Below are 21,328 nucleotides of genomic sequence, written 5' to 3'. Positions count from 1 at the left end.
TTTCATCACATTTTCAGTGGGTCAAGTTTATATAAACTCAATTAGTATTTGGTAGCATTGCTTTTAAATTGTTTAACTTGGGTCAAATGTTTCGAGTAGCTTTCCACAAGCTTGCCACAATAAATTGGGTGAATTTTGGCCCATTCCTCCTGACAGAGCTGGTGTAACTGAGTCAGGTTTGTAGGCCTCCTTGCTCGCACACACTTTTTCAGTTCTGCCCACAAATGTTCTATACGATTGAGGTCAGGGCTTTGTGATGGCCACTCCAATACCTTGACTACGTTGTCCTTAAAAACTTATTATGGCTGAAATCCCGTTAACGGGATCGATTTGACAACAGCCAGATTCAAACAACAGAAATCTTATAATTAGAATTCCCCAAACATACAAGTATTACACACCATTTTAAAGATAAACTTGTTGTTAATCCAACCACAGTGTCTGATTTCAAAAAGGCTTTACGACGAAAGCATACCATGCGATTATGTTAGGTCAGCGCCAAGTCACCAAAAACACAGCCATTTTTCAGCTAAAGAGAGGAGTCGCAAAAAGCAGAAAGAGATAAAAATTCATCACTAACCTTTGATGATCTTCATCAGATGGCACTCATAGGACTTAATGTTACACAATACATGTATGTTTTGTTCGATAAAGTTCATATTTATATCCAAAAATCTCAGTTTACATTGACGCGATATTTTCAGTAATGTTTTGCCTCCAAAACATCCAGTGATTTTGCAGAGAGCCACATCTATTTACAGGAATACTCATCATAAACGTTGATGAAAGATACAAGTGTTATGCATAGAATTAAAGATATACTTCTCCTTAATACAACTGGTGTGTCCGATTTCAAAAAAGCTTTACAGCAAAAGCACACCATGCGATAATCTGAGTACAGCGCTCAGCCAGCATACAGATACCCGCGATGTTGTTGGGTCAACAAAAGTCATAAAGAGCAATATAAATATTCCCGTACCTTTGATGATCTTCATCGGAATGCACTCCCAGGAGTCCCAGTTCCATAATAAATGTTTGTTTTGTTCGATAAAGTCCATCATTTGTCCAAATACCTCCTTTTTGTTCGCGTGTTTAGTCCAATAATCCAAATGCACAAGGCGCGGGCACAAAGTCCAGACAAAAAGTCAAAAAAGTTCCATTACAGTTTGTAGAAACATGTCAAAGGATGTATATAATCAATCTTAAGGATGTTTTTATCATAAATCTTCAATAATATTCCAACCAGACAATTCCTTTGTCTTTAGAAATGAAAGAGAACGGAGCTCGCACTCACGGGCGCACGCGTGACTAAACTAAACTAAAGGCTTTCAGTCATACCTCTGGTTGAAACAGCTCTTATTCGCTCCCCTTTCAGTAGAAGACTGAAACAACATTCTAAAGACTGTTGACATATAGTGGAAGCATTAAGAAGTGCAATCTGACCCCCTCTTCAAAGGGGGGGGGGACACTCTTGACCCAAACTGCTAAAGACCTATATCTATCCTACCCTGCCTCTGATAGAGTTCAGTGTGTCAAATCGGAGGGTCTGCTGTCCGGACCTCTGGCAGTCTATGGGGGTGCCACGGGGTTCAATTCTTGGACCGACTCTCTTCTCTGTATACATCAATGTTGTCGCTCTTTCTGCTGGTGGGTCTCTGATCCACCTCTACACAGACGACACCATTCTGTATACTTCTGGCCCTTCTTTGGACACTGTGTTAACAACCCTCCAGGCAAGCTTCAATACCATACAACTCTCTTTCCGTGGCCTCCAATTGCTCTTAAATACAAGTAAAACTAAATGCATGCTCTTCAACCAATCACTGGCTGCACCTGCCCGCCTGTCCAACATCACTACTCTGGACGGCTCTGACTTAGAATACGTGGACAACTACAAATACCTAGGTGTCTGGTTAGCCTGTAAACTCTCCTTCCAGACCCACATCAAACATCTCCAATCCAAAGTTAAATCTAGAATTGGCTTCCTATTTCGCAACAAAGCATCCTTCACCCATGCTGCCAAACATACCCTTGTAAAACTGACCATCCTACCAATGTCATTTACAAAATAGCCTCCAATACCCTACTCAACAAATTGGATGCAGTCTATCACAGTGCAATCCGTTTTGTCACCAAAGCCCCATATACTACCCACCACTGCAACCTGTACGCTCTCGTTGGCTGGCCCTCGCTTCATACTCATCGGCAAACCCACGGGCTCCATGTCATCTACAAGACCTTGCTAGGTAAAGTCCCCCCTTATCTCAGCTTGCTGGTCACCATATCATCACCCACCTGTAGCACGCGCTCCAGCAGGTATATCTCTCTGGTCACCCCCAAAACCAATTCTTTCTTTGGCCGCCTCTCCTTCCAGTTCTCTGCTGTCAATGACTGGAACGAACTACAAAAATCTCTGAAACTGGAAGCACTAATCTCCCTCACTAGATTTAAGCACCAACTGTCAGAGCAGCTCACATATTACTGCACCTGTACATAGCCCACCTATAATTTAGCCCCTCTGTCCCTACGGTATTTATTTTATTTATTTATTTATTTTGCTCCTTTGCACCCCATTATTTATATTTCTACTTTGCACATTCTTCCACAGCAAATCTACCTTTCCAGTGTTTTACTTGCTATATTGTATTTACTTTGCCACCATGGCCTTTTTTTTGCCATTACCTCCCTTATCTCACATTGTATATAGACTTGTTTATACTGTATTATTGACTGTATGTTTGTTTTCCTCCCTGTGTAACTCTGTGTCGTTGTATGTGTCGAACTGCTTTGCTTTATCTTGGCCAGGTCGCAATTGTAAATGAGAACTTTTTCTCAACTTGCCTACCTGGTTAAATAAAGGTGAAATAAAATAAAATAAGTAAATAAATTAGCCTATCAGAAGCTTCTAAAGCCATGACATCATTTTCTGGAATATTCCAAGCTGTTTAAAGGCACAGTCAACTTAGTGTGTGTAAACTTCTGACCCACTGGAATTGTGATACAGTGAATTATAATTGAAATAATCTGTCAGTAAACAATTTTTGGAAAAATTACTTGTGTCACGTGCAAAGTAGATGTCCTAACAGACTTGCCAAAACTATAGTTTGATATCAAGACATTTGTGGAGAGGTTGAACAATGAGATTTAATGACGCCAACCTAATTGTATGGAGACTTCCGACTTCAACTGTACACACACACACACACACACACACACACACACACACACACACACACACACACACACACACACACACACACACACACACACACACACACACACACACACACACACACACACACACACACACACACACACACACACACACACACACACACACACACACACACATGGATTTAGTACTGTAGAAATTAGGTTGTGGTGGAGTAGGGGCTTGAGGGCACACAGTGCGTTTTGAAATCTGTGAATGTATTGTAATATTTTAAAAATTGTATAAACTGCCTAAATTTTGCTGGACCCCAGGAAGAGTAACTGTTGCTTTGGCAGCAGCTAATGGGGATCCATAATAAATACAAAAATATAACCTATGGATTAGGGGTAGTGCATATTAAAAAGAGAGATAAGACAACTCGCTGATGCTGCTCGCTGGGAGCATAAAATTACTTACAGTAGACAAACAGACATATGATCATATCTAATAATCATAATGTATTGTACTAACAAACTGATGAGCCGGCAAAGGACTCCCTCTCCCTACCTAATTCCACCTTCTAATGTCGTACCTCATATTTATGGTAACGGCTAAATTAAGTAAAAGGTTTAAAAATGCTGAAAGGTAATATCATTGGCAATTCCAGTGTAAGTGCAGGAGGGTTTGTCAATATTAATTTTCCTGAGCCCAAAGAAGCGTCCCGACTGGTGGGTCATTTATCCACAGAGCTTGAATCATGCACTCCACAGCAAAATCGACCACGATCCGACGCCCAGGGCAAAGAGCTATGGCCGTGACCTTTGACCCCTAAAAGCCAACCAACCTCCCAAAAAAGGAACATTGCATGAACATCTCTGGCCAATGTCCATCAGATTCCCGGCTTCAGCATCAACATGGATTGTCTGAACATCAATGCGTTTAAAAAGGATATACTGTAGAGGCCCTGTTGGGACTGATTAGGCTTTTGCGTTTACATATGGTATTGAACACATTTGAGACATTACTGGGGATTTTCAATACAGTATTACAACAATAATTAACTAGTATTTACATCAAAAACAAAATGCGCCACAAACGTCGCTCACCTTTTTTCTTCAGGAAAACTTTTCTGGTTTCCAGTGGACTTTGACGCACTTTATGGTTCTGTAAAAATTTCACAGCTGTGGCTATCTGTGGAAAACAAGGAAAGAATGTAGAAAAGGTTGGATTTCAACTTCAAGAATACAAAGATTATCCATCTTATGGCTGTATACAACAGCAAACAAACATTCTCACTCAGTCTAGACAGAAGTGGTAGCCTAGATTTGTTAAAACCCAGACATGGTATAAATTGATTTGTTTGAAAGTCACTTCTGAAAACTTCCCTGCACCGAGTATTAAGACCACCTGACCACTTTCTAGATAATTCCAGAGAATGACCAAATCAGCTGTTATAAAATTAGCCCATCAAAGAGTGCTGGACAAATGGAGTATGGAGCTTAATTCGCTATCATCCTCTTACAAGACAAACTTCCAGTCTTAAGTGCGTGGGGGAAGAAAATCTATACTTAATGCAGAGGTGATCATTTGTATCTAATAACTTAAGAATCCTTGGCTGAAAACTTCTGTAATTCTTCCAGTTAAAAACGCACCATGATCAAATCACTAAAGCCTAAATGTTGTAATGACTCGAGACGTTAATGCACTAGAACGTTAAATGGCATCAGAACATCAGTAGTTTCAAGTGCACGGCATTCATCAATTCTATTATGTTTTCCTTCGAGATGCACCTTAATTTCCCCCACTCCAGTTTGCTTTTCCAAGAATTAGAGAAAAAAAAAAACATCCTTAAATGCTATTAAAACATACATTTGAAGTGGGCGCCTTGAAGTGGTGCCTCTTAAAACAGATAAACATTAAATAACATGGAGAACGGGGGAAACACACACTGGCAAGGAGGGCTTAGATGACTTGTTATCTCACCTGTGGTCCCCTGTGATTCAATTGTAAAAGTCATCCCTCTAATAGGTTAAAAGGTTTTGATTACCCTTCCTTTTCTTGGAGTGTTGAAAGAAAAAAAAGTGACTGAGCACACTGCCAGTGGGTAATTCATTTTGGGTAATGCATTGCATATACTAAAGACCTGTTTCAATCCAAAATAATGACATTTTTAAACTCATCTAAAAAAGGGGGCAGCTATGGCAGGGAAGCAGTCTAAAAAGCCATATTATTCTGTGACAAAACACAGTGTGGTGTGGGTGTGATGAAAACGTACTACTCCTCAACATCTAAGTGTTGCCACGTGAAATGCATCCAAACTCAAATGATAGTGATCTATTATCAGCCTTAGACATCTGTGTTGTATGTCAGAGAGGTTGAGATATCTTTGAAAACATGACCATTATTGTTTAGTTATTCCTAAAGTGGCATAACATGACTTATTATAAAATACTAAGTTTAAAATGGGTCCAAGTTGTATCATTTTATCAAAAGGAGTAGACAAACCGTTCAGAAATATTTATTATCCATTTATTCACCATAACATTAGCATGACCTTTGATGTACACAAGGGTTGCACAAGGGGTGTGGAAATTCCTGGATCTCTATATGCTGAGGGCTTATTAAAGTCAGTCACCCGGAACCTTCATTGTGACAAGCAGATTAAACCATTTGCATGGTGAACCACCGACTGATGTTTGAGGAGAACATATATCTGTTTGATAACAAGATGGGAATATTCTGGCTTTTAGGATTCTGAAAGATCAGTTACTGATTCAGTGAGTGAAAAGGCCATAAAAATGTGCAGCTAAAGTAATCCAGGACAATAGGTAATGAATGAAAACTAGAAAAGTATGGATAACATATTGCTAATAAACTGAGGCTAACAAGGCTATAGAACCGCATTAATTGTAGTGACTGAAAGATTGAGACTAACCTAAATGTGGAAGAACACACTACATTTGTTTACATTATTTCCTTAAACTATAAATATTGTACAATTGACAAGTATCTTGTCATCTATGTTAAAACAAGAATGTTGTAATCTACAGTACGTGTCGACATAAAAAAAGAAAAAGCACAACATCAAAAAAAATCTACAAACTAATAAGTCAAAATGTTAATTTTAGTAAAATGGTTGCAGTGTATCTTCAGGGAGGGTAAAAGTGCTGTTCTTAGCAGATGACATAGCTGGTTTGCACAAGTTCCACCCAGACATCTCAATCAATTATAACCACATTGCACAGATTTCAGTCTTGTCTTGTTATTGACTTATAGATCATCCCTGCTATAGTGTACGGTAGCACATAATTGGGCTTTTAAGGGGTGGGCTGTATGTTAGTACAAGGCACATTTGGTTTGGCAGGATAAATATCAATTGAAATTAAAATGGTGGGTGTGTCTGGCTTTTCCGAATACCGGTAAATACCTTTTGGTTAGTTGAACAATCATTTTCTAATGCTTCTTGTAAAGCTAAAATTGCTAATGCACCAAAGTGCTCCATGTACTGACCAATAATCTTTACAAATGAGATAACCAATAAAGTGTCAGGTACAGCCGAAAAAGAGGCGAAAACTCAATCATAGGAAGAGATGAACACTAACCAATGTGCTTTAAGAGAGTGAAGTTGATGAGCGGACAAGATTACAGCATCATTATCGAGTTTGAATTGGCACTTTTTTTTTAAACCTTGAATCTTTACTTTAACATTTTGAAAAATGTCTAGCAAACCTAATTATGTTTGAACTAACCAGTAGAATGTTTTTTTCTCTCACTAGTAACAGCATTGAAGTAAAATATTGATATAAACCTATGAAAATTTACCAATGCACCATTATTAGTTACATTTTTGAAAAATAAAACACTTGGAAAATACTGACTAACTGGCTGGGAGGGCACTGTGTTTTTATTTAATCATTTCCTTGTTGTTGGTGGAGGTTTTTTGATGTTTAACTGTATGAATATATGAAACAATAAAAAAAAATGTTTTTAAAGGGATGCGTTGTTTAGAAATGCTGCCATACAACGGCCATATTGAAAAATAGGATTTCCTGACTGACTATATTTAGAGGTCAAGTGGGGTTTTTCATTTCACCTTTTAGTTTTCCAAGAGAAAAAGCACTCTTACAAAAGCTGAGAAGTGTAAAAGACTTAACACAGAAAACTTAAGGGATCAATGTTACAAAAGTAGAGGTGGAAGTGTGTGAAGATTGAGTAAGAATTGTCATATAGAATGAACAGGAACAGATTGTTTCCAAACTGATGGTAGTCTATACTAAAGCTATATCATACCCATGAAGGCACAGATGCAAAGTGAGGGAGGTGCTGAATTGATTTCATTATCAAAGTAAGACCACCAATAATGTGAACTTCGATAGCAACAATTCCACAGATCGTTGCTGTAAATGAGAATGTGTTCCTAGTCAACTTACCAGGTAAAAAAAAAGAAATGCCCAACATTGTCACTGAGCGCTACAGTAACTAGTTAATGTTAAAGGACCATCGTATCAAATAACATTTTATTTGTCACATGCTTCGTAAAGAACAGGTGTAAACTAACAGTGAAATGCTTACTTATGGGTCCTTTTCCAACAATGCAGATTCAAGATATTTTTTAAACATTTAAATAGTGACACGTGGAATAAATACACAGTGAATAACAAATAACAATAATGAGTAAAATTAAGATGGTTATATAGAGGGAGTACCAGTACTGATACTCCTGAATGACAATTCAGAATGAATCGTGAATAGTGATTAGTGAGAAAGATAGACACACAAATATCTTACCCCAAAGCCATGCTAACCTCTCACCATTACAATAACAGGGGAGGTTAGCATTTTTGGGGGGATATGACATTTGTGTGTCTAACTTTCTCACTCATCATTATTCAGATTAATGCATGACTATCCGTGATCATGGTAGCATCCACATTAATGTAGAGGTGTTTAGAAATGTTTTATTCTTATTTACAATAAAAGTGATTCCAAAATTACGCAACACATTATTTACCATTAATTTCTATTGGGCAGGTAGCCTAGTGGTTAGAGCGTTGAGCCAATAACCGAAAAGGTTGCTTGATTGAATCCCCAAGCTGACAAGGTAAAAATCGGTCATTTTTCCCTTGAGCAAGGCAGTTAAACCACTGTTCGCCAGGCGCCGAAGACATGGATGTCAATTAAGGCAGCCCACCGTACCTCTATGATTCAGAGGGGTTGTGTTAAATGTGGAAGACACATTTCAGTTGAAGGTTGTTGTACAACTGACTAGGTATCCCCCTCCCTTTCATTCAATGGGCACAAAATAATCTGAAACACAACCAAAACAAAAGATTTGTCCCAATGCATCCAACAAGTTTGTTAAGTCACAATCTTTTTTATTTTTTATTTTACCTTTAACCAGGCAAGTCAGTTAAGAACACATTCTGATTTTCAATGACGGCCTGGGAACAGTGGGTTAACTGCCTGTTCAGGGGCAGAATGACAGATTCGTACCTTGTCAGCTCGGGGGTTTGAACTCACAACCTTCCGGTTACTAGTCCAACGCTCTAACCATTAGGCTACCCTGCCAAGTCACAATCTTGATGTAATTATTGCGTGCTAAGTGAATTTGTCCCAATTCTTTTAGTCCTACAAAAATGGGGGGACTACGTACAAAAAAATGCTGTAATTTCTAAACAGTTCACCCGATATGGATGAAAAGAGCCTCTAGGGCTGGGCTGTATACCATATACTGGTATTGATGCATGGACCGGTTTGGGTTTTTACTTTATCTTCAATAACAGTATTAGAATGTTTGGTTTGTTAAATGTGATATGCCGTGTGTAACTTACATTTTTATAGTTTACTACACTACTTGAGTCATCTCTCTCGGCTCCCTCTCTCCATGCTGCTTTCCACACAGACCTAGCCCGTCACTCAAGGAGCGCATTTGTTGTTACTTCACCACAAGACACTTGCGTTCAGTCTGCATGGTCAATGCAGCCCATGCAACAATGTTGATGACAACAATGCTGTTTACACTTGCTTCTTAGCCGCTAATGATAATCGCTAGTTAGCTGGTCAGAGTAAACGTAGCTAGCTATACAGCCTGATACCAATGAGGGTGTAGAACTAAATCAGCATGTTGTCTGTGTAAAAGTATCTTCTAAATCAAAGAAGAATAAGCAAAGCATGAATATGTTAGCTACATGAAGTATATAAGAGAAAACATTTAATGTAGCCAAAGAATATAAGGTCACCCAGGAAACACTGACAAACACTTTGGTTCCTACCCTGTCACATGAACTCCTCCCTGGCATTTTTAGTCATTGTGATGTAAAATAACACTGTTTTTAAAGTGCCCACTATTACACTACATGGCCAAAAGTATGTGAAACACCTGCTCGTCCAACATGCCATTTCAAAATCATGGGCATTAATATGAAGTTGGTCCCCCTTTTTCTGATATAACAGCCTCCACTCTTCTGTGAAGGCTTTCCACTATATGCTGGAACATTGCTGTGGTGACTTGCTTCCATTCAGCCACCAGAGCATTAGTGAGGTCGGGCACTGATGTTGGGCGATTAGGCCTGGCTCGCAGTCTGTGTTCCAATTCATCCCAAAGGTGTTTGATGGGGTTGAGGTCAGGGCTCTGTGCAGGCCAGTCAAGTTCTTCCACACCCGTCTTGACAAACCCTTTCTGTATGGACCTCGTTCTGTGCATAGGGCATTGTCATGCTGAAACAGCAAAGGGTCTTCCCCAAACTGTTGCCACCAATTTGGAAGCACAGAATCGTCTAGAATGTCATTGTATGCTGTAGCGTTAAGATTTCCCTTCACTGGAACTAAGGGGCCTAGCCCGAACTACGAAAAACAGCCCCAGACCATTATACCTCATCCACCAAACTTTATAGTTGGCACTATGCATTGGAGCAAGTAGCATTCTCCTGGCATCCGCCAAACCCAGATAAGTCCGTCAGACCGCCTGATGGTGAAGCGTGATTCATCACTCCAGAGTCCAATGGCGGCAAGGAATACACCACTCCAGCAGACGCTTGGCATTGTGCATGGTGACCTTAAGCTTGTGTGCGGCTGCTCGGCCATGGAAACACATTTCATGAAGGCCCCAAGTGAATAGTTACTGTGCTGACGTTGCTTCCAGAGGCAGTTTGGAACTCACTAGTGACTGTTGCAACTGAGGACAGAAGATTTTTTACAAGCTATTCACTTCAACACTCAGCAGTTCCATTCTGTGAGCTTGTGTGGCCTACCACTTTGCGGCTGAGCCGCTGTTGCTCCTAGGCGTTTCCACTTCACAATAACAGCACTTCTAGTTGACTGGGCCAGCTCTAGCAGTGCAGAAATTTGGTAAACTGACTTGTTGGAAAGGTGGGCTCCTATGGCGGTGCCACGTTGAAAGTCACTGAGCTCTTCAGTACGGGCCATTCTACTGCCAATGTTTGTCTATGGAGATTGCATAGCCGTGGCCTCGATTTTATACATCTGTCAGCAACGGGTGTGGCTGAAATAGCCAAATCCACTAATTTGAAGGGGTGTCCACATACACTACATGGCCAAAAGTATATTTTCAACTATAGAATTAGAATAATCATTATTTTTCCATGATTCCAACCGTTCACTCAAGGGTTTTGATCTAAATCTCAAGTCAAATCGCAATTGCAACATTTGGTTAAAAATAAGGCTTAGGTTTTTTGCCCATATCATGCAGCCCTATGTTGCAGTGTGGAAATTATCTTAAATGAGAGCAGAAAATGCAGAAATGTATGAAAATGCAGAAAGATATTTTGGGTTGAAGTTTAATTGAACAGTATGAAACAATCAAAATGGAGAGAGACCAATTGAAATCACTTAGAATAAATCAAATCTACACACAATACCCCATAATGACAATGCAAAAATGGATTTTTTACATTTTGCAAATAAAATAAAACAACTTCACATTTACATGAATTATTCAGACCCTTTACTCAGTACTTTGCTGAAGCACCGTAGGCTTTTTTGGGGGGTCTGAAAACTTTCCGAATGCACTGTACATGTTGCCATCCTAGGGTTACGCACTACTCAAAACAAATTTTGAACTGTTATTATTCAAAAACATCAAATACAGTCAATAATTTTAAAAACTGTGATATGATATTTTTCATAATTTAGAATTTATTTTATTATAATACCTTTATTTGAGTAGGCAAATCAGCTAAGAACAAATTCTTATTGGTGGCTTACCAAAAGGCAAAATGCCTCCTGCGGCGATGGGGACTGGGTTAGAAAATAAATTAAATAAAAGTATAGGACAACACACACATCACGACAAGAGAGACAATACATAAAGAAAGACCTAAGACGACAACATAGCATCGCTGCAACGTCTTCACTATTATTCTGTAATGTAGAAAACAGTAAAAATAAAGAAAACCCTGGAATGAGTAGGTGTGTCCAAACTTTTGACTGGTACTGTATATATAATTAGGCTACTTCAAGGAGAGGATCTGCTGATTTCCGCCTAAGTAGACATACCCAAGCTATTTACTTACATTTTTCATGAGATTTCCATAAACAATAACTGGTAATGTTGCATAGTCTTAGAAAGGTCTGGAACTCACCTTTCTTGCAAAAATGTTTAATAAATTGCTGAGGTGTACTTTTGAGGACACAATCTCAAGTACGTAGTGCAAATACTATAAAAATATGAAAAAGCATATATTTTTTCCCATTCAACAAAAAGTAGGGCAATAGGGCTTGAAATGACTGAAATGCTTTCTAAATACAGTAACAATCAATTGATAAACACCTTACTGTAAGATTTCACATTTCTTGCAACTGTCAAATAAATATGATCATACTTAGTGACTACATCATTGGCACTGTTCATATAAGTGACAAATGTTCTTTCTCCTTAACGTCAACTGAGTGGCACAGAGACGCAGTTCAAATGTGTGCAGACTAGTTATAACTTCAGCTTTAAACATGAACAGATTTTGTCAGTCTGTGACGAAGAGAAAGTGGTCTTGTTTACATTTACATTTAAGTCATTTAGCAGACGCTCTTATCCAGAGCGACTTACAAATTGGTGCATTCACCTTATGACATCCAGTGGAACAGTCACTTTACAATAGTGCATCTAAAACTTAAGGGGGGTGAGAGGGATTACTTATCCTATCCTAGGTATTCCTTAAAGAGGTGGGGTTTCAGGTGTCTCCGGAAGGTGGTGATTGACTCCGCTGTCCTGGCGTCGTGAGGGAGTTTGTTCCACCATTGGGGGCCAGGGCAGCGAACAGTTTTGACTGGGCTGAGCGGGAGCTGTACTTCCTCAGTGGTAGGGAGGCGAGCAGGCCAGAGGTGGATGAACGCAGTGCCCTTGTTTGGGTGTAGGGCCTGATCAGAGCCTGGAGGTACTGAGGTGCCGTTCCCCTCACAGCTCCGTAGGCAAGCACCATGGTCTTGTAGCGGATGCGAGCTTCAACTGGAAGCCAGTGGAGAGAACGGAGGAGCGGGGTGACGTGAGAGAACTTGGGAAGGTTGAACACCAGACGGGCTGCGGCGTTCTGGATGAGTTGAAGGGGTTTAATGGCACAGGCAGGGAGCCCAGCCAACAGCGAGTTGCAGTAATCCAGACGGGAGATGACAAGTGCCTGGATTAGGACCTGCGCCGAATCCAGGCACTTGTCATCTCCCGTCTGGATTACTGCAACTCGCTGTTGGCTGGGCTCCCTGCCTGTTTCAATTCTATGAAATTATTTAGTATTTTTTTGAGAGCTCTAAATCCAGCTGAGAACATCACAGCGAGATGAAACCACAACGGCTGGGTGGAGAAAGAGAAAATGTATTATTTGTCTGGATAGGAGCAAAAATTTGACATGTCACTCACTATGCAAATGTTGGGTCCGAAACCTGACACTTCAAGTCAGCTACGTGGAAATGGAGAGCAGACCGATGGGGATTTCTGGCACTATAAGGCACGGGACTCCACGGCATTCCCAGAGCGCTTTGTACACCAAAATGTCAGTAGGAACTGGTCCCGAACCGCACAACATCTAACAACACCAGCCCAAATTGAGTTACACTAAAACACTAGTCGTATTTTTCAGAGCAAATGTTTGGGCTTTTTTTTCTCCAAATAGTGGAGGTTTAGCATAACTGCCAAGGTCTAAACCGCATAAAATCTGCTCAAGTCATGGGGTAAATAAACATGATGTAAGAGGCATTTCAGTAAGTGAAAATCAATTCATAAAATGTTTCATTCATTAGAAGTTAACTTGCTCACATTAAACTCTGAGCCAAGTCATATATTCTACAAAAAAGGTATGTGTACATTATCTGCAATAATGAACACTATGAGAAGGACAGACCAACTAGCGGCCAGAGGAGCAACAATGGAGGGCTAAAATGAAATCATTAGCAAGTATAGGATTCAGTCTCAGTGCGAATCAATTCATTTCAAATTGGCCTGTACATTTGTGGAGAAGCACCCCTGATACTATAATAGGCTAATAGACATGGACAAAATTGTGTTAGGCTGGTCTCAAATTTCCCCCAAACAATAGTTTGCAGGACTGAAAAAAGAGAAAGAAGGAGAGGGAGAAAAATTAAGCTTATATTAATTAGGCTATATGCTTTCAGGGGCGATTCACTAACATGGATGGTTGTCTTAAATGCTTAACCCAATTGCTTTGTGTTACCAGAACCCTGCTAAAAGGAATGAGGTTTAATACAATTAAAGTATTTCCTTTTCTCTCTTAACTGGTTGATATACCCAACAGTGCTTTGACTCCATTTTATAACTCCATCTTTAAATGCCCTTCTAATTGTTACATCTTTCCCGCCTAATGTGACCTTTAGCTAAGGAAGCAGAGCCTCATGGGAGCAGCTGTGTGAAATCAGTGACCCTGGGAGACATGGAAGAGTGTGGTGAAACAGAACCATCTATGTGGATATCAATGCCAGCGCCACACAAAGTCAACATTATCTACAACAGCAGCTCTTCCAAAGTTTAAACATCCGAATGGTCAGGCAATGGCAATACCGGGATCTTTGAAATTGGACCTTTTATTTCATGTTCTGCGTTAAACTGTGGTTTAACTGTTCGGTGTCGGCTTGTTTGACTGTTTTGGATTGTTGAGGCATTCCCCGTTATTCCCTGTTGTTACCTCATATACCATGCATTAGGAATGTATTCAACCCCCCCCCAACATGTTGTTGCTTTACAGCCATATTTTTTAAATGATGGAGAAAAAAAAATCTTCATCAACCTGCACACAATACCCCCAATGACAAAGCCAAAACAGGCTTAGACATTTTTGCAGATGTTTTAAAAATAAAAAACAGAAATGCCTTATTTACATACAGTAAGTATTCAGACCCTTTGCTATGAGACGCAAAATTGAGCTCAGGTGTATCCTGGTTCCATTGATCATCCTTAAAATGTTTCTACAACTTGATTGGAGTCCACCTGTGGGTAAATTCAATTGATTGGACATAATTGGGAAAGGCACATATCTGTCTATATAAAACATCACACAGTTTAGAGTCCATGTCAGATCTAAAACCAAGCCATGAGGTCAAAGGAATTGTTTGTAGAGCTCCTAGACAGGATTGTGTTGAGGCACAGATCTGGGAAAAGGTACAAACACATTTCTGCAGCACTGAATGTCCCCAAGAACAGTGGCCTCCATCATTCTTAAAAATGGAAGAAGTTTGGAACCACCAAGGCTCTTCCTAGAGCTGGCCGCCTGGCCAAACTGAGCAATCGGGGGAGAAGGGCCTTGGTCAAGGAGGTGAGATCCCGATGGTCAATCTGACAGCTCGACTAAACAGGCCTTTATGGTAGAATGGCCAGACAGAAGCCACCACTCAGTAAACGGCACGACAGCCCACTTGGAGATGCCAAAAGGCACCTAAAGACTCACCATGAGAAACAAGATTCTCTGGTCTGATGAAACCAAGACTGAACTCTTTGGCCTGAATGCCAGGCATCATGTCTGGAGGAAACCTGACACCATCCCCAGGGTGAAGCATGGTGGTGGCAGCATCATGCTGTGGGGATGTTTTTCAGCGGCAGGGACTGGGAGACTAGTCAAGATCGAGGAAAAGATGAATGGAGCAAAGTACAGAGAAACCCTTGATGAAAACCTGCTCCAGATAGATCAGGACCTCAGACTGGGGCGAAGGTTGACCTTCCAACAGGACAACGACCATAAGCACACAGCCAAGACAAGACAGGAATGGCTTCAGGACAAGTCTCTGAATGTCATTGAGTGGCCCAGACAGATCCCAGACTTAAACCGGATCAAACATCCCTGGAGACCTAAAAATAGCTGTGCAGCGACATTCCCCATCCAACCTGACAGAACTTCAGAGGATCTGCAGAGAAGAATGGGAGAAACTCCCCAAATACAGGTGTACCAAGCTTGTAGCGAAGAAGACTCGAGGCTGTAATGGCTGCCAAAGGTGCTTCAACAAAGTACTGAGTAAAGGGTCTGAATACTTATGTAAATGCGATTGCAAATGTATTACACATTTTTTTTTAAATAATACTTCCAAAAACCCATTTTTGCATTGTCATTATGGGGTATTGTGTGTAGACTGGATTAAATGTTGTTTTTCTCATCATTTCAGAATAAGGCTGTAACGTGACAATATGTGTAAAAAGTCAAGAGGTCTGAATACTTTCCGAATGCACTGTATGAATCAAAACTGAAAAAGGGGTAGCGACCAACTTGTTTAAATGTGTAACATGCTCCCCTGCTAATGACAAAAGTATAATATAGTTCCTGTTTTACATCTGTTAAGATGCTCAAGAGGTATGGTGGGGTTGGTTTTCCAAGATATAGAATTTTCCAAATGTGGTTCATCTTTATTGAATAATCTTAACTTCTGAAATTAAAAAGGTCAGCGTGAACGTTTCAATGCATAAAAAGGGCCATGGAAAACTTCATTGACGTTTGGTTGGCAAAGGTTTAAAAATAACAGACAGGCTGCATGTGTGACAACTTTAGCCCCATGGGCAAGGCTACAAACATGACATCAACATCACATTACGCAATTTTAAAGGGGGGTGGTGGACGGAAATCAGTCTCTTGTGCGACCAGTGCACATTCAGACCAAACTTTCCATTCATAAGTATTTGCCTATCAGATGTTCTTCGTCACAACTAGGCCTAAGAGTTGAATTGGTCAATGCAATGGAACTTTGCAGGCTGGAACTCGTGTGAGGCCAGATCTAGACCCTTCAATCAAGCTGTCCCTCACAAAATAAATCTTTTAGATCAGCACAGATTATATCATGCCTGTGGACTCTTATTCTAGAAATCAGATTTTTTTATGAAATGTGTAAACACCCCCATCCCATTTATAGACATATTTCCTATCGAAAAAAGAACAGGGATATATCTACAGTTGAAGATAGAAGTTTACATACACCTTAGCCAAATACATTTAAAATCAGTTTTTCACAATTCCTGACATTTAATCATAGTAAAAATTCCCTGTCTTAGGTCAATTAGGATCATCACTTTGTTTTAAGAAGGTGAAATGTCAGAATAATAGGAGAGAGAATGATTATGCTTTAGTTTCTTTCATCACTTTCCCAGTGGGTCAGAAGTTTACATATACTCAATTAGTATTTGGTAGTTTTGCCTTTAAATTGTTTAACTTGGGTCAAATGTTTCACAAGCTTCCCACAATAAGTTGGGTGAATTTTGGCCCATTCCTCCTGACAGAGCTGGTGTAACTGAGTCAGGTTTGTAGGCCTTTCCAGTTCTGCCCACACATTTTCTATAGTATTGAGGTCAGGTCTTCATGATGGCCACTCCAATACCTTTACTTTGTTGTGCTTAAGCCATTTTGCCACAATTTTGGAAGTATGTTTGGTGTCATTGTCCATTTGGAAGACCCATTTGCGACCAAGCTTTAACTTCCTGACGGATGTCTTGAGATGTTGCTTCAATATATATCCATATAATTTTACATCCTGGCCATTTATTTTGTGAAGTGCACCAGTCCCTCCTGCAACAAAGCACCCCAACAACATGATGCTGCCACCCCCGTGCTTCAGGTTTGGGATGGTGTTCTTCGACTTGCAAGCCTCCCCTTTTTTCCTCCAAACATAACTTTGGGCATTTTGGACAAACAGTTCTACTTTTGTTTCATCAGACTACATTTCTCCAAAAAGTACGATCTTTGTCCCCATGTGCAGTTGCAAACTGTAGTCTGGCTTTTTTATGGCGGTTTTGGAGCGGTGCCTTCTTCCTTGCTGAGCGGCCTTTCAGGTTATGTCGATATAGGACTCGTTTTACTGTGGATATAGATACTTCTGTACCCGTTTCCTCTAGCATCTTCACAAGGTCATTTGCTGTTGTTCTGGGATTGATTTGCACCTTTCGGACCAAAGTACATTCATGTCTAGGAGACAGAACGCATCTCCATCCTGAGTGGTATGACGGCTGCATGGTCCCATGGCGTTTATACTTGCGTACTATTTTGTACAGATGAACGTGGTACCTTCAAGCGTTTGGAAATTGCTCCCAAGGATGAGCCAGACTTGTGGAGGTCTACAATTGTTTTTCTGAAGTCTTGGATGATTTCTTTTGATGTTCCCATGATGTCAAGCAAAGAGGCACTGAGTTTGAAGGTAAGCCTTGAAATACATCCACAGATACAATGATGTCAATTAGCTTCTAAAGCCATGACATCATTTTCTGGAATTTTACAAGCTGTAAAGGCACAGTCAATTTAGTGTATGTAAACTTCTGACCCACTGGAATTGTGATACAGTGAATTATAAGTGAAATAATCTGTCTGTAAACAATTGTTGTAAAACTTACTTGTGTCATGCACAATGTAGATGTTCTAACTGACTTGCCAAAACTATAGTTTGTGAACAATAAATTTGTGGAGTGGTTAAAAAACGAGTAATGACTCCAACCTAAGTGTATGTAAACTTACGACTTCAACTGTATCTATTAAGGGACGTGTTTCAGCAGGTTGAAGGCGTGCTAGCCTAATACGTGGCATTTCATGATGTTAGGATCATTACATTGAAACTTAGGACAAAGTGTCTGAAGTTCTCTCTTTGCCAGTTAGTTCACATACATTGAATCATTCACCTCCTAAAAATTGTGTAAGTTTGATGAGAAATATTGATAAACAATCAACATTTTGATGATCCGGTTAAGTTACACATTCAAAACAAAATCGGGTGTCTACTATATAAGGTTTACAGGCTATAACCCATTTTTAAAAAAGTCCATCTAAAATCTACAGTTCCTTAAGTAAACAAAAACTACAGTATTCAAATAAAACATCCCTCATGAAGTATTAACTTCATATTAATGTTATTTATTTCCAATGGCTGCATAGGGTCGAGTTAGCCTCACCCAAACACAAACATATGACTGCTTGGATAAATACATCCACATAGTGGTAGGGGCTGGGTCTGGTGCCGCCCCCATGACTAAAGACCACTACCCCTATCAGTGACACTTCACTTTCACTCACTTTGGCCAAAAGACCGGCATATATATCCCACAAATTTATTTTAATTCAGGTAAAAGGCCTAAACAAGAAGGCTGGGGCCGCTCTGACAGATAAGGGTCATCAGAGATTAAACTGTGGCACTTTAGATGGAGAAAGCAGCAGCGGTGTAGCACAACAAAACTACTCAGCCACCACAAACATTCAAGCCCCTTCTCAGCAGCAATCCAGTAATGGATACTTCCTTGGCTTCTCTATTGGTCAAAATGTTTTCATACAATAATTTAATTCAGAAACACTTTTACAAAGCAGGAGTGATCAATTTTAATTAGTTGATTTTTTTTTCTCAATCGCATAAAATGTAATGTACTGCCATCGATCTCCTTTGTTCTTTAATGCAGTGCCTCTTTCCTGTAATTTGAAGCTTTATTTTTTTTTTTACTCTTACAGTCAATGATGACATTTTGTGACAAGCAGCTCCACTTGTCTTTTATGAGCATTACCGGAAACAAAGACACATAAACGCAAATAGAAATAATTTAAAAGAATATAGTAAACTGAATGTGTTGCCACAATAATCATTTCCATTTTAAAAACGTAAAGTGCACACAGGAATACATGTACACTGTACAACAGGGGTAATCAACCTGGGATCTCCGGCCCCCTAACTTTGAAATGCATACCTTCAGTAGAAAAGAGGATAATATTTCCTTTCTAATGATTTCAACTCCTAATATTGAACAAATTACACTCACTGGAGTATCTGACATACTGTACAGCGCGTTCAGAAAGTATTCATACCCCTTCACTTATTACACATTTTGTTATGTTACAGCTTGAATTCAAAATAATTGATGAAATATATTTTACACACACAATAACCCATTATGGCAAAATGAAAATGAAATACAGAAATCTGATTTACTTAAGTATTCACACCCGAGAGTCAATATTTTGTAAAAGCTCCTTTGCCAGTAATTACAGTTTTGAGTCGTCTTGGGTATGTCTGTATCAGCTTCACACATTTTCTCAAGCTCTGTAAAGTTAAATGGGGATCTGCGGTGAATGGAAATCTTCAAGTCTTTCCATAGATTTTCAATGGATTCCAGTCTGGTCTTTGGCTGGGCCACTCAAGGACTTTCACATTCTTGTTCTGAAGCCATTCCAGCGTTGCATTGGCTGTGTGCTTGGGGTCACTGTCCTGTTGGAACTGAAATCTTTTTCCCAGTTTAAGGTCGTTTGCACTCTGAAGCAGGTTCTGATTTGATTTATTTCACCTTTATTTAACCAGGTAGGCTAGTTGAGAACAAGTTCTCATTTGCAACTGCGACCTGGCCAAGATAAAGCGTATCTGTAAACAGCCCATCTAAGTACAGTTGCAGTGATCTGTAAACTGCTCTGACATCTGGTGCTTAAAGTTAGTGAGGGAGATGTGAGTCTCCAGCTTCAGAGATTTTAGCAATTTGTTCCAGTCATGGGCAGCAGAGAACTGGAAGGAAAGACTACCAAATGAGGAATTGTCTTTGGGGGTGACCAGTGAGATATACCTGCTGGAGCGTGTGCTACGAGTGGGTGCTGCTATGGTGACCAGTGAGCTGAGATAAGGCGGGGCTTTACCTAGCAGAGACTTGCAGATAACCTGTAGCCAGTGGGTTTGGCGACAAGTATGAAGCGAGGGCCAACCAACAAGAGCGTACAGGTCGCAATGGTCGGTAGTGTATGGGGCTTTGGTGACAAAACGGATGGCACTGTGATAGACTGCATCCAGTTTGTTGAGTAGAGTGTTGGAGGCTATTTTATAGATGACATCACCGAAGTCGAGGATCGGTAGGATGGTCAGTTTTACGAGGGTATGTTTGGCAGCATGAGTGAAGGATGCTTTGTTGCGATATAGGAAGCCGATTCTAGATTTAATTTTGGATTGGAGATGTTTGATGTGAGCCTGGAAGGAGAGCTTACAGTCTAACCAGATACCCAGGTATTTGTAGTTGTCCACGTATTCTAAGTCAGAGCCGTCCAGAGTAGTGATGCTGGACGGGCGAGCACGTGCGGGCAGCGATCGATTGAAAAGCATGCATTTAGTTTGACTTGCGTTTAAGAGCAGTTGGAGGCACCGGAAGGAGAGTTGTATGGCATTGAAGCTCGTCTGGAGGTTAGTTAACACCGTGTCCAAGGAGGGGCCAGAAGTATACAGAATGGTGTCGTCTGCGTAGAGGTGGATCAGAGAATCACCAGCAGCAAGAGCAACATCATTGATGTATACGGAAAAGAGAGTCGGCCCGAGAATTGAACCCTGTGGCACACCCATAGAGACTGCCAGAGGTCCAGACAACAGGCCCTCCGATTTAACACACTGAACTCTATCAGAGGCAGGGTAGGATAGATATAGGTCTTTAGCAGTTTGGGTCAAGAGTGTCCCCCCCCCCTTTGAAGAGGGGGTCAGATAAGTAGTTGGTAAACCAGACGAGGCAATCATTTGAGAAACCAAGGCTGTCGAGCCTGCCAATAAGAATGTTGTGATTGACAGAGTCGAAAGCCTTGGCCAGGTCGATGAATAGTCATCAAGGATTTACAGGGGGCTGCAGGGGTGCGTGCTACGCAACTGCTTATAACTAACTAGACGTTAAGTATAACTATAAGAAATCTAAGACATGTTAAATAAAAAGACATCCACAGCTCAGGAATCCAGCTTTGCTAACTTGCTAGCTAA

The 21,328-nt window shown here is 40.3% G+C and overlaps 1 protein-coding gene across 1 annotated transcript in view; it reads right to left on the bottom strand.

The window, feature by feature from the left end:
• pex14 (peroxisomal biogenesis factor 14) overlaps window positions 1-21,328 on the bottom strand; it is a 101,217-nt gene that overhangs the window by 51,859 nt on the left and 28,030 nt on the right. The window contains exon 3 of the mRNA XM_046343845.1: window positions 4,258-4,342. Coding sequence (XP_046199801.1) covers window positions 4,258-4,342 — 85 coding nt within the window. The remainder of the gene's footprint in view (window positions 1-4,257; window positions 4,343-21,328) is intronic.

The sequence above is a fragment of the Oncorhynchus gorbuscha genome, linkage group LG03 (genome assembly GCF_021184085.1).
Source record: "Oncorhynchus gorbuscha isolate QuinsamMale2020 ecotype Even-year linkage group LG03, OgorEven_v1.0, whole genome shotgun sequence".
In the NCBI taxonomy this organism is placed as follows: domain Eukaryota; kingdom Metazoa; phylum Chordata; class Actinopteri; order Salmoniformes; family Salmonidae; genus Oncorhynchus; species Oncorhynchus gorbuscha.
The sequence above is the reverse complement of the archived record's forward strand: the minus strand, read 5'-3'. Positions and strand labels throughout refer to the sequence as shown.